This window comes from Phyllostomus hastatus, unplaced genomic scaffold (assembly GCF_019186645.2).
Source record: "Phyllostomus hastatus isolate PE091 unplaced genomic scaffold, TTU_PhHast_1.1 phas_scaffold_93, whole genome shotgun sequence".
Classification (NCBI taxonomy): Eukaryota; Metazoa; Chordata; class Mammalia; order Chiroptera; family Phyllostomidae; genus Phyllostomus; species Phyllostomus hastatus.
The window spans coordinates 41,235,769-41,250,054 of NW_025334042.1; the positions used below are offsets into that span (position 1 = coordinate 41,235,769).

At 36.4% G+C, this 14,286-nt stretch overlaps 1 protein-coding gene across 3 annotated transcripts in view; it reads right to left on the reverse strand.

Moving 5' to 3' along the window:
• Positions 1-1,110: 1,110 nt before the first annotated feature.
• The window catches only part of PIK3C2G (phosphatidylinositol-4-phosphate 3-kinase catalytic subunit type 2 gamma), a 264,442-nt gene continuing 251,266 nt past the window's right edge, over positions 1,111-14,286 (reverse strand). For all 3 annotated transcript variants that reach the window (XM_045830120.1, XM_045830119.1, XM_045830118.1), the window contains 2 exons: positions 10,210-10,335; positions 1,111-2,100 (listed from right to left, as the gene is read on the reverse strand). In XM_045830120.1, coding sequence (XP_045686076.1) covers positions 1,948-2,100; positions 10,210-10,335 — 279 coding nt within the window. In that variant the 3' untranslated portion in view covers positions 1,111-1,947. The remainder of the gene's footprint in view (positions 2,101-10,209; positions 10,336-14,286) is intronic.

Here is a 14,286-nt window from a genome sequence, read left to right on the forward strand (position 1 = left end):
AAACTCTTGAGAGTCTGCGTTCTCTAAAGGGATGAGGGGCAAACATGTGCACTTCCAGCAAGAGGCAGTGCTCACACCACTACATGTCCGAGGTTCCTGACCTCTCTGATGGGGACCCATGAAGTGTCAACAGTTGGGAGAGAACACTGTCCCCATCAGACTGGCAGGCTCCTGGTCTGGCGGCAACCAGCCCTGGGCACAGAGCGAGGAAGCAGAGGCCCCAGCAGATCCCCACAGAGAAAAAGGGAAAGGCGCCTCCTTTGGGAGGACAGTGTGCAGGACCTGTGCACGTTTCACAGGTGCTCACTTTCACCAGGCAGTGCTCACCCTAGGGGGTTACCCCCCAGAAATTCTTGCACAATTTTCCACAGATGTATTTTCCCAAATACCCATCAGTGCACTGATAAAACAGCTGGGAACTGGTAAAAACACTAATATCCATGGAGAGGGGATGGGACCCACCAGTCTGGGTCCACATGGATGAGGGAGGTTGAGCAGCTGCTAAAGTGGGTGCCCACAGATAAGGACCCCAGGAGTCCTGTCACCTGAGACACGTGGCGCAACCATCTGCATCCAGGTTTCGACTACACCTGTTTGACTAAATACATGTGATTTCAATAGGCAGACAAGCATGAAAATGACATGATACTGTACGTAGAGAACCATAAAGATTTTACTAAAAAATGACTAGAACTGATCACTGAATTAAGTAGCAGGATACAAAGTAGATATCTGGAAATCAATTGCATTTATATACATCAAAAATGACCTCTCAGAAAGAGAAACTAAGAAAACAATACCTTTTACAATTGCATCATAATAATAAAATACCTAGGAGTAAATTTAACCAAGGTATAAAATACCTGTATTGGAAATTATAAGACACTGAAGAAAGAAATTGAAGACGATACAAGTAAGTTTTATCATGTTCATGAATAGGTGGAATTGACATCATTAAAATGTTCATACTTCCCACAGAAATCTATAAATTCAATGCAATTCCTATCAAGACACCAATGATGTATTTCACAGAACTAGAACAAATATTTCAAAAGTTTATATAGAACCTCAAAAGGCCCTGAATAGCAACAATGATCTTGAGAAGGAAGAATGAAGTTGGTGGAATCACACTACCTAATATCAAACTATACTATAAGGTCATAGTAATGCAAACCACATGGCACTGGCATGAAGACAGCCACACAGATCAATGGAACAGAATAGAGAGCCCAGAAAAAGCCCACACCTTTACAGGCAATATTCAACAGAGGAAGCAGGCATATACAGGGGGCTAACGAGAGTTTATTCAATAAATGGTTTTGGGAAACTGGACAGATACGTGCAGAAAAATGAAACTACATTAACCACCTTGTCACACCACACACAAGAATAAATTCTAAATGGATTAAAAACTTAAATATAAGATTCAAAACTATAAAAATCCTAGAAGACAACATAGGCAATAACATCTTAGACATTGCTTGCAGCAATATTTTATCTGATCTATCTTCCCAAGTAAAAGAAGCAGAAATGATTGAAATTTTAAAAATCTATTGCAGATATAATTATGTCTTAAATTAATGAGACTTATTTATTTTCCTGTTTCTTAGAAAATACATTAAAAGTATTGTTTTTAAGTAGGCACATGATTAAAACAAAGTGTGAACTTAAGTTTGGTTTAAAAGATGTTTTAAATTTAAGGTCCTGTATTACCTGACATATTGAATTCTGTAGAGATGGCATTCCATTTAAGGAGAAAGGATTAAAAAGAGTGAAATGCTGATAGAGACTAACTGACTCTAGAAGATTGATTCTGGTTTTCTTTTTCTCGTGTCCTTAATACACTACAATATCTTTCACAACTAAAATGTCTTGCTCATGACAGAGATGCCCAGAAGTGAAAAAACACAAGCAGTTAATGAATAATGCACATTTTCACAGCAGTGGTCAGATTATACTGTTTCCTAGTGGGTACCATTTTTCTTCATTGAGTGGGACACTGCAAAGTTGGATGTTAATTGCTCCCACAAATGTGGTTTTGCTCTTCACAATTAGCATTAAGACATGTCCTTGGAGCTCTGTGACTTCGTCATATACCACCTGAAAGGGAAGGAATAATGAAAATATAAATCAGATATGCTAAATGTACCTTTTAAAATATTGTTTTTAATATAAATACTTAGTTGCTAATATCTTGTACTTGGAATAGATTAATTAATGTTTTTAGAATCCTTCATTTCTAACTCTAATTCTAAAAAGCTAAAGATTCTGCTACAATAATGAAGTTTAGTGAAAGAATATTTTTATAAGAAGCTTAGAACACACTCTGATTTCATTAATAATTGTCCATCCCGCATTTAGTAAGATGGCAAATCATGCTCTAGGAAGAAATTTAAATACACTTCACCTTTTAACTGTCCTTGAATTTTCGGTATAGCACTGAAACTTGAGCACTATCTTTCTTTGGTGAAGGCTAATGAGGAAAGCAGACCAATTGCCATGACTTCTGTGTGCTATTTTAATGTAGTATGGCAATATTTGTTTCTACATGTAAAGAAGTCACTCTGTGGTTATTTTAATTTATTTAAATTGCTTTATTTTTAATTATGAAAATACATGCTCATTAATTAAAGTGTTAATGAAACAAAGAAGAACAAAAAGAGAAAGCAAATATTTCTATTTCTACCATTGGGAGATAATTACAGAACATTCTGATGTTCTTTTTGTTCTCTATAAATAATCCCATTTTATGAATCTGAGTTGTAATTAAGCTGTATATACAGTTTTGTATCTTGCTCTTTTTCACTTACTAGTCATATAACTGTTTTTTGAAGGGATATGTTTAACTGTGTTTTATAATATCCAGGAAGTAAGTGAAGTCGCAGACAGTACCCCGGCTGCCTGCAGCGGTGAAGAGACTGAAAGCGTAGTACTCTCAGGAAGCTACTTATGCATCATGAACGGAAGGGGAAGCTGTGTGTAAATCCAATGTGCTTCCCAGGGAAACTCCTTAAACACATTTAGAAAAGCAGTTTCATATGCTGCTTCAAGCTTGCTTGCTTTGTATAATAAGCTACAAGATAGAAAAACGCATTCCCTATATATGCAAAAAAGAAGCACAGGAAACAGTTTAGGGGGAAGTCCTTTGAGTCAACTGGGAGGCCTGTAGTGTGTGTATGGATGTGGTTTCTGGTCCATCATACTGGGACTTGCCTGCCATTTATGAACCATTAATTTATCAATGAAATTCTGTTCAAAGTGTGTTAGCTGCTCTGAACAACAACTTACTTGTCAAGTAAATAATTCCATCAAGGATGTGAGATCCAATACTGAACGTGCTAACCCCTTTTACCCTGCTTCACTCGACAGCCCCTGGCCACCTCCTCTTTTAGAGTCTTACCCCCATTCGGGACAGGAGATTGTCTTTCCGGTTACCTAGGGCTGCTCATTCAGGTAATCCCATTTCATCCACTGAGCTCCCTGGGGATAATAAGGGAACTGAAGGGCTGCTTTAAAAATCTCAAAACCCTACCACTGTAATTCATGCTTTTCATTGGCAGCGGATGCCCGGCGTGGACTCTCTGAACCATTCTCTCCTCCTGGATTCTTACCTTTCCAGGACTTCAAAGTGAACTCCTTTTCCTTTCTCTCCAGTGACCGTTTTGAACTGTCTAAATAGTTGTCCACTGCCCTTGAACAACACTTGCAGCAGATAAATCCATCTCCTATTTTATAGAGAAATGGGCCAAGGGATCCTCAAAGTGTTACTGTAAGTGAAGTCAAACAGTGGAATAATTCTAAGCCTTAGGACCTTGGGAAGTCTGGCTTAGGAACTCTGTGACTGATAGTAATAGGCCTTAAAGATGTAACTTTAAAATAAATATATCCATTATTAATATTTACATGAATCTGCTGTCAATTATATGTTCTCTTATTTGCATAATGATGATTATAATATTTATCTTTTAACATTGTGGGGAAGAATAAATGAGATAATGAATACAAGCCTTACTACAAAGCCTGGTACATGCTAAACACTAATAAATTATAGCTGAATAAGATCCATTAAATATACAAAAAAGAACAGTGTTTCTTGGAATTTTGGTTTAGTTGACTGGAGACAACATTTTAAGACAGACTAGAATCTCTTAGGTATTTGGTAAATTGACATGTTCAAGAAGTCACTTTAGAAATTAATTGCCTTCTTGGTTAAAATACAAACATTTGAACTCTAAAGTTTATATCACTTTATGGATCTTCTGCCTTATGCTTCATTATGCATAATTTTTAAAAAAGTGACATGTTTTATAAGCATGCAATCACTGTACAGTGTAGATGACATATATCTGTTCATTTTTAACTACACCCACAACATTATTAAAAAAATAAGCATTCTTTTGTTACTGTGCAATCAATAATTAGTGGGTAATGCTAGAGAAGTACACAAATAATTATATTCTTTGAGACATTTTCCCCAAATTCTTCCATCTGTCTTTTACCTTCCATACACAGACCAAAACTGCACAGCTCTTTCGATTTCACTCTATGGTACTTTTCACCCACAGGCATGAGCCGAGTCTTCACTGCCTCCTGACAAATGTTGAATTTGTGAGTTTGAAATTGTTACATCAAGCAGAAAAAGATTGTCTAAAGTAATTAATATCTATTGACTTATATACAAGCACTCACTGTATCATATTTGGCACCAGGGTCTAGTAAATAGTTCTAAAGTGTATTTTATGATTGCAGTGGGAGAATGATACTATGGAAAGTGAAGTGTGTCTAGTGCTGGTGGGGAGAGGAATGAGGAGGCTGGATGAAAGGGAGAGTTCAAAATCATTGAGAACAGCACTTTGTGGGTGCAGAGAGGGAGGGATAACAAAGCTGAGTTTAAGTTGGATAAATGTGGGCTTTGTGATCACTCACTTTGGAACCTGAAATCTGGTTATGGGGTCCTGGTAAAACTGTTTGACCTCAAGGTCTCAGTGTCTGTTTACAAGCATAATTTGCATGTTCTGAATAGCAAATGAGCAGACCATGCCAGTAACAACAGCTATAGCTTACTGAGTATATCATATACCTAGTGTTATGTTAGATTTTTGTGCACATTCTGAAAAATATTTTAAGGTATATAAAGCACAGAAAGTTTATGTTCTGTCCTTTCGAATTTCTCTTTTTGCTTTATAATAGGATAGTACATAAGAAAGGAATCCAAAGCAAAAAATACACTAACTATACTGAGATAATTTTATTATAAGATAGAACCTATATTTCTTTTGAATCCTTTAAAAAAGTGATGGGTTTTAACCAGATGCTGAAGGTAGTGGAGTGGAAAGAGCAAAGGTTTTGAAGCCAGAATCCTAGCTCTGCTTCTGAAAAGCAGCAGTGCAGTTCCTACCGCCAGCCCTGCCCCACCTTGAACCCAGCCTCATCTACCACTGGCATTTGTGTAGGACAGGGGTTTTCAGGGAGACTGCTGGCAAAGCTCAAGATGTACCTGGGGAGTATCGAGTAGACAAGCATGGCTCCATATGCAAGTTTCAGTATCTGAAGGGTGGATACTAAGGGGACACTTGGCAATGTCCCTGACCCAGCCTCTCTCAGGTCTGGGTTTTAGGGAGGGAGAGGTCGATGAATAAAAATGGAAAGAACAATTTCATGAAGAACCTTGTAAGATTTGGTGATACAATGTAATAACTCTTTTGTATTCCTCTAAGAGATTTGTATGAAAAGGAGAGTGGGGCCATCCTCTCCCACTTCCCAGAGCAATGCAAGGCTCTGGCAGCTGAGAAATGCCAGCCGTGGTGAGTGGCCCATGCAGTGGTCCTCAGGAGGCAAAGCAGGGGAGACGTTCAAAACAAGGTATATGCCATGTGCTAATTCACGGGGCTCCCTAGAAACATATAAAGTGTTTCTGAGGGTGTACAGAACTGGCTGAGAGGTCTGGCACAGAATTGAGGGCTTACACCCCAGTGGAGGTCAAGATCAAGTAAAACCAGAGTTAAAGCTGATGGGCAGTACTGTTTTGCATTTCTCAAAATAAATATTTTTGCTGTATTAATAGAGACATGGAGCATATTGGGAAAATAAAAATATTATAACCCTTTTTTTCCTCACAGCTTTCTAAATTGAATCAGCTTTCCTGCCAAACTTGCTTATATGATGATCATTACTATCAAAATAGTTACTTATCCACATTAATTCACATTTCTGAAAATTTGGACTGTGGGTAAGTCAGAGTTTGCTGCATAGAATGCAGTCTTTAAAACAATTTTACATGTGCTCAAATATAAATGGGGTGTATATATACTGTAAGTATAGACTGAAGGAGAGATTACTGAAGTGATTTTTAGTCAGTGTACCATGCATGTATGCAGGCCCAACATTATTAAAAGCCCTCAGAAAAGTTATGGACATAACAAGCCCATGATCTCCATGCATGTACATTTACTGCTATTTTTAATAATACATAAAATTTGAGATCCTTAAAACATAAGTTTATTTAAAGTCTCCTGAATTGTTAATGGCTTTTGGTCATGATGTGCTGAACGACTCACTGAGTCTGAGAAGGTTGTTGATATTGGAGAAAGGGGTCTTACACTCAAAAAGTGTAGAAACTAGTGATATTGTTGGGAATTGTACATCTCAGCTGATGACATTATGACAAATAATAAAATGTCAAAACACCTTTCTTTACTAAATTGGAGAAGTCTTAATCTCCCCCCACTCTCTCTATATACATATATACATATATACATATATACATATATATGTGAATATATTTATACACACATACATGGTTATAGTTTTATGTTTTATATACAAACACAATGTATCACTTATAAAACTACCCCAAATATTCATTTTTATAAACCTTTATAGGAGTAACTCAATTTTAAAGATACCAAGAAATATAAGACATTTGCTTGTCCCAAAAATATTTATAACATACTATCAGAAAAAATGTGTATGACTAAGGACTAAGTGAAAGATGATGAGTGTGGTGTAGGAGCCCAGGAGGAGAGAGTGGTTCATCACGCCCACGTGTGAAGTGAGCCTCAAACTCAGCAACGAAGAACAGAGAGGCTGAACGCAGCCTGTGCTTCATCGCCGACGTCTTTGGGACCATTCAGAAAATGGCAAGCTGTCCAATGTGACTTGAGAACATGGCTAAGCATGGGACAATCAATGGGCATGAACTCTCAATTATTGACAAAGGTGCAAAAGATATTCAGTAAAGAATTGCCTTCCCGACAAAGGGTGCTAGAATTTGGCATTCATAGACCAAAAAGCAAACCCTAACCCAAACCTCGTATTATACTTTAAAAGTAAACTCAAAATGAATAATGTACTTCATATAAAATTTAAACTATAAAATATTAAGAAGATATATAGGAGACATTTGTAGGACTCAGTGCTAGGTGAGGAGTTCTTAGGCTTAATACCAAATGCACAACCTAGAAAAAGAAAATTGATAAATTGGCCTTCATCAAAATGAAAACTTTTACTCTGTGAAAAGCCCTGAGAAAAAGATAAAGAGACCAGCTACAGAATGGGGGAAAATATTTGCAAACCAAATATCTGATGAAAGACTAGTATCTGGAATATATTAAGAACTCTCAAAACTTAACAGTAAAATGCAAACTCTCCAGTTAAAAATGAGCAAAGACTTTTCAGTAAAGGGGATATACAGATGGTAAATAAGCACATGGAAAGAGGTATGACATCATTTATCATTATGTAAATAAACATTAAAACAGCAAGATATCACTCTATACCTATTAAACTTAAATAAAAAAAATAGTGATAACACCAGATGGTAACAAAAACGAAGTTTTACTGGATCACTCACACACTGCTGGTGGGAGTGCAAACTGGTATAGAAAAAGAGTATGGCAACTTCTTATCAAACTAAATAGGCCATTACTATATACCCCAGTAATTACACTCTTGATATTTATAGCAACTTTGTTTGCAATAATCCCAAACCAGAGATAACCCAGATGTGCTTTAATGTGTGAACAGTAAAAACACTGTCCATGACTACTACTTAGCAGTGAAAAGGAATTAACTATTGATATATGCAGCTACTTGGATGCAACTCTAGGAAATTAGAGAGAGCAAAAAAAAAAAAAGCCAATCTCAAAATATTCTAAACTAAATGATTCCATTTATGTGATGTAATGACAAAAACATAGAGATAGAGAACAGACTAGTAGTTGCCAGTAGCTTGGGACCTTGTATTGGAGGGTGGGAAGTGTCTCTGGCTACAATACGGTGTGACATATTAGGGTGGCACCAGGAATTTTTGTGATGGATCTGTTCTGCATCTTGACTGTGCTGGTGTCCCAAAAAATCTATACATGTGATGAAAATGCATAGACCTAAACACACATATATAACAGCACATGTAAGACTGGTGAAATTTCAATAAGGTCAGTGGATTGCATTAATGTCAACTTCCTGCTTGTAATACTGAACTATGGTCACAAAAGATGTTATCATTTGGGGGAAAGTAGTTGAAGGGTATTTGAATTCTTTCTGTATTTTTTCATCTAACTACATGTGAATCTATAATTATCCCTAAACAATTTTTTTAAAAAGCTTATTCTCCAAGAGACAAATTAAGAAAACTACTGAGACAAGTGTTAAAGGCTATGAATGCCATGTTTAGGGTTCTAACATTATACAGTAGGCAGTGAGGGACTTAAAAAATTAAACAGGAGATGAATAAATATGACTAGGTTTTGAAAGACATTTTAGGTAGAAATATAAAAAGATTTAATCAAAAACCATAAGGCGGGCGTCAGTTCGAAGGCCATCATAGTAGCCAAAGTCAAAGAACCTCAAACAAAGAAAGGTAGTAGAACCAAAAAGAGCTGATAGATTTAAGAGGCAGGGAGCCACACAAGTAGAACCGATAGAACTTGGTGACTATCTGGACTTGTGAATGAGAGACAGGGAGACAGCATTGGAAGTTATCATTTGAGATAGTTAACAGAGGGGGAAAGCCAGGTTTAAAAGTGGCTAGGAGGCATCCAAATGAACTCTTCAGTGATGAGGTGGAACTGAGGTCATAAGGTCAGGGAGAGAAGCCAGGGCTTGAGGCAAACTAAATGTAGGTGATAAATGAAAATGTGTGGAACACAAGATAATCTGAGAGAATAAATATCAAGAAGAGATCAGGGTAAATGGATGGCAGAACTACAATAAACAACACTATTTTAGGAGGAAGAATGTAAATAAAAAATGAGGGAGTGGTTAGAGAGGATAGAAAGGAATTAAGAAAAGGTGGGACCCAAGAAACAAAGGGAGGTGGCAAGAAAAAGGGCAAAGTCAACACTGTTGTCATGTAACTTCGGGAGAGGAGAGTCTGAGGGCTCATGGGATTCAGCAGTTGTCTGTAGGTGCTACTTGCATAAAGCTCTATCAACTAAAGTCAGAATCCACACTGCAAAGGATTGAGGGGTGAAGAGGAAGTGATTGAGTGCAGGAAATGTTAATTCTGTAAAAGTTTAGAGATGACAAGGAGGAAAAAAATTGGATGCTTTAGAAATATTGAGTTGAAGAGTTTTGTTTTTTTAAGATTTCAGAGTCAAGGATTCAGTGGATGAGACAGTCTTAAGAGCAAATAGTCAACTGAGCAAGGTGCAGAGAGATAGGAGAGAAGGAACTGAGAATAAATGTAGGATTTGCCTCAGATAGAAGGAGGGGTTTAGATGTTCAAATTGTATAATACAGATGAAATGGCTGTATTTCATATAAATTAACTGTAATTTGATTTGTATTTTGTACTTTTTTTTGTTTTTTCAAATGTGATTTTATGAAATGTATTTTTCTATACAGGTTAGACTATGATAAGACTGTTAGGCAAGGAAAACCAGGTAAAGGAAAGTAAGGTTAGAGAAAGTAAGATGAAGTCAGTGATAATATTAGTAAGTAAAGTAAATGCTATATGGTCTTAGGCTCCTACTGGAGGCTAGCCCCAGTTTGAAAATTGGTTCATGGACACTTTGAAAGCAGCATCTGTATTTTCCAGTTCCCATAGCATCTAGAATAGTGATTGGCACACAGTGGCTATTTTTGGGAAATGTCTACTGTTTATGGAAAAATGTTGCCGATTACTGCAAATTTTCCATATTTGGTTGTTAGGCTGAAAAATGGTAAGAAAAATATAAAACGACTGAACAAGAGATGAATCATACTTACAATTTCATTGTACGTGGGGTCGGTACATTTTGAAACAGATTTTGTTTTCCTCCTACGGACTTCACTGGGATGTGGTAAAAGATAAAACTCAACATGTGCACTGGGCATGGAGCCATCTGGGAGATGCTGCAAAGGAAAAGGATCATAAATATGAATGCATGTTGCTACCAAAGAAAACAAATATGTAGCCACTAAACATCTAGACCAAAGGCAAGATCACGATTTATTACCATCGCTCTGATTATCAGAAAATAAGAAAACAATAAAAAAGAAATACATCATTGTGCAGAAATAATTCAAGTGTAGCTTAATAGAATAAAATTGTTGTGTAAGAGAGCTATATTTGAAAGCCCATTAAATTAATTTATTTTTCACAGTCAAAACTAAAATTGCATTTTTGACAAAAATGGTCAAGGATTGAATGCAAGCCACGAGCAGAGACAATAATTAAGTGACTCTGGATAGTGTACCACTTAAAAAAAATTCAAGTTTAGCATATAAAATAAGATGTACCAATTCAGTGACATGCATATGTATATTATATAACATTACATTTTAAATAAAAATTTAATTAAAGCATTTGTTGGACCTAAAGCTTTAATATGTTTATAAAATGGTTAAAATAATTTTATTATCTAAATGTTCCTAAAATATATTGGATAACCCTTTTTAAATTATAGCCTGTGGAGCTCCCAAGCTTGCCTGCCTTGCAGCCTGAGCAGTGAAGCCATGTGGGTGAGTCTGGACCCTCTCTTCCCACGACTCCTAACCACTAACCCCCAGCCTACCACCTTCCCCATACTGGCTTCAGAAATTCTTTCCCTTTTTTCCATCTTTCCTTATTATGGGCATTTTTATTTCTTACTATATCATTTGAAGAGTGTATCCACTGTTTGAAAAATTTGGAAATGACCATATTTCAAATAAATATGTTCTATCTTTGCAATCTTGATCAAAGGGAGAATCAATGGTACTAAAACTCTGAATGCCTGGTTTAATAAAATGAGAATTGTTCATATAATGTAAAGAGGATGATTGAGGAATTGAGTGCCTATTTTGACTACATTGTATGAAATTGGTACTTTTCAACAATACATTTTAATGCTTTGAATCACAGACATTCACATATGAACATCCAGTGTCATCCCCAAACTCATTAGCTTTAGTTCTACATCTTTGGCATTAAAAAAAAAAGAAAAAGCATATTGGAAAGTAAGAAAATATGATGCATGTTATTACAGGGCTAACTTTTATTCAGTTCTAATTTACATGGTAAAATTATAACATTGGGAGAGTTTGGCTATTTTTATTATTCACAATTATATAAAGTACATCTGGACATACCCATATGTCAAAATGCTAAGATTGTCAAAACCGGTGCTTTAGATGGAGCTCAAGGTGTCCATCCCCTCTTGAAGCCTTCCTCTCAGAGGAGGAACTCAGAAAAGTATCAACAACATAATGAGATCTTCAGAGATACAAGAAGAGGTTGTTATTAATACTTGAGAGGCTGGAGTTTTTTCATTTTGTGAGAAGAATATAGAGAGTAAAGTGTTTTGCTCTGTGCATTTCTCTCATCTGCCATGGGGTTTGATTTTTACCATATCCATAATCGCTGTATGCTCCAGATTGGTGATTAGAATTGTGGTTCTGGAAATGGACTTAGTAATTGCAGTCTGGGCTCCCCGATTTGCCCAGCTATGTGGCTTTGGGCAGGTATCTTAACTTTTCATTGGGTCAGTTACCTAACCAGTTAAATGAGGATAAAGGCGATACCTATCTCATAGTATTTAAAATCTTACATAAACCATGTATTGTGAGAACAGTGCCTGAGACAGAGTAAGACAATAAATGCTTGATACTATTTTTATTTTCTATATATAGTAAACATGTATATACAATATGCACTGACTAGACAAGATATCCCTAATGTACTATGACATTTATGAGCAGTTTTTTCAACCTTAACACCACTGACATTTGCAGGTAGATAATTCTTTTAACTTTGTTGTGGGGGGCTGTCCTGCTAGTGGCATCTAGTAGGTAGCGTTCCAGGATATTATAACAGCATCCTGGAATGCTACTTACTAGAATCCAATAGTACCATCCTCTCAGTTGTGACAACCAAAAATGTCTCCAGACATTGCTAACTGTCATTTGGGGAACAAAACTGACCCCAATTGAGAACCACTGATGTAGATGACTCCCCTCAAAATATCTCTCATTCATTCTTAGGATCCCAGCATAGTGACCTGAGAGTGTTTGCACTGGGATGTCTCCTTGGCACTCTAATATAAATGCTAACCAAATCTTTTTTCTATCCTTCTTCATCACTCCAAAGCAGATTTTCCCAATTTGTTAAAATTGTGTTAAATGATACCATTTCTCTTCCATGGGGGCTTCCTTGTCCTCCATTTTCAAATCCAAGTACATACCAAGATCAGTATCTCCTCTTCTTGCCCCAGTTCATCTGTCACCACAGACCTTTATTCCCTATTTTATTATAACTGGATTTTAATTACTTTGATGCCCAAATCTTCCTCTTCTTTCCTCCATTCATTTTGTTCATCACTGCTGTATTTAACCTTCCTTTAAAGCTGGTTTGATTATGTCACTTTACTTCTTAAAACAGTCAAGGATTCCAAACTGCCTGAAGAATAAACTCCCAATTACAGAAAGGGGAAATCTTTTATGTACCAACTTTTTCCAAGCATTTAGCAACTCAAGATTTGGGCCTCTATTTCCAAGATAGTGTGCTTGACAGTTTTTAATATCCTGCAGTTTTTAAAGTCATAGAAGAGCACAGGTTTCAATTTAAGTCAGGGGTGCATTAAGTCTGAGCAATGGGCTTAGTCTGTCCTTAACAGGTTAAATACAGGCATTGATTTCTCAAGTCTTCAAGAGTCTTTTCCCAAAGCAGCTGTCTTATCAACACTCTTTTTCCCCTCCTCTTCTTACTGGCACCATATTCTGTTGCTTAAAGATATCAGTTAATTTATCAGAGAAATCACGAGCTGGCTCCTCATCAATACTTCTCATCTCACCCTTTGCTGTTATGTTTATGTGAATTTTACTTTAAAATGATTATATAACCCCTACTTGTCTAAATGTCTCACCTCAGGATTTTTAACTCTTGCTGCTTTTAGGCCTTTACAAACACTTCACACTTTACCTGAAGGGTCCTAAGGCTTGGGGATACAGAGTTAATGCGCTAAACAAGGAGAAGTTTCCTGAGTCAGAGAACTTTCTCATTCACGGTGATTGAAGTTGAACAACAATGCTACTTTCCTCCAAAACTCTGGCTAATATTTTTACTTTGCTCAGAAGATAGTGTGAAGTCCTGTAAACTTTATTTTGTTGCTTATACTAACTTTGGGTTATATATTTTCTAGGTTTTCTGTTAAAATATTGATCATTTTCTACATTTTAAAAATAGTCCTATGTGTGTTATCTTCCTTACAAGATTAGAAATTGTTTTCCATGCCTCCCTTCCCCAATATCTCCTTTGGTTACCCTCTACTCTACTATCCCTCCCCCACACTCAGTTCCTTTCTCCTAAACTTCCAATGTTTCTAAATCTCCAGTTAAAAATTTAAAATCCCCATTTGAAATTGGGCTTTCTTTTACCTTACTATTTTCTTTTCTTTCATAGCCATGTCTTCCTTTTACACCATTTCTTTTCTTTCTTTCTTTTTCTCTAGACATTCTGTCTCTAACAAAGTATTTGGCATAGAGTGGACACTAAATCAATAGTTATCAAATGACTGAACGACTGAGTTCTGTATTCATAGTATCTAACTCTTTGAAAGTACCCGATAGTTATTGGTTGGATCATTATTTATAATGTATATAAAAACTAGAAGTCTTTCTAACATCCTAAGATTTCATTTAAATAGTGCTCTTACCTATCGCAGTATTTGTTGTTATAATTCTATGCAGTAAAAGCCCACTATAGGATAAAGTGGATGTGTCTTAGGCTCTGTTTTTAACATCTGTCCTAGGTGTTTAGCATGAACACTTAGCAGTTTGAAGGCTTCTCTCTGTTAGATCTGATCTTCTCATGCCCATCATTGGGTT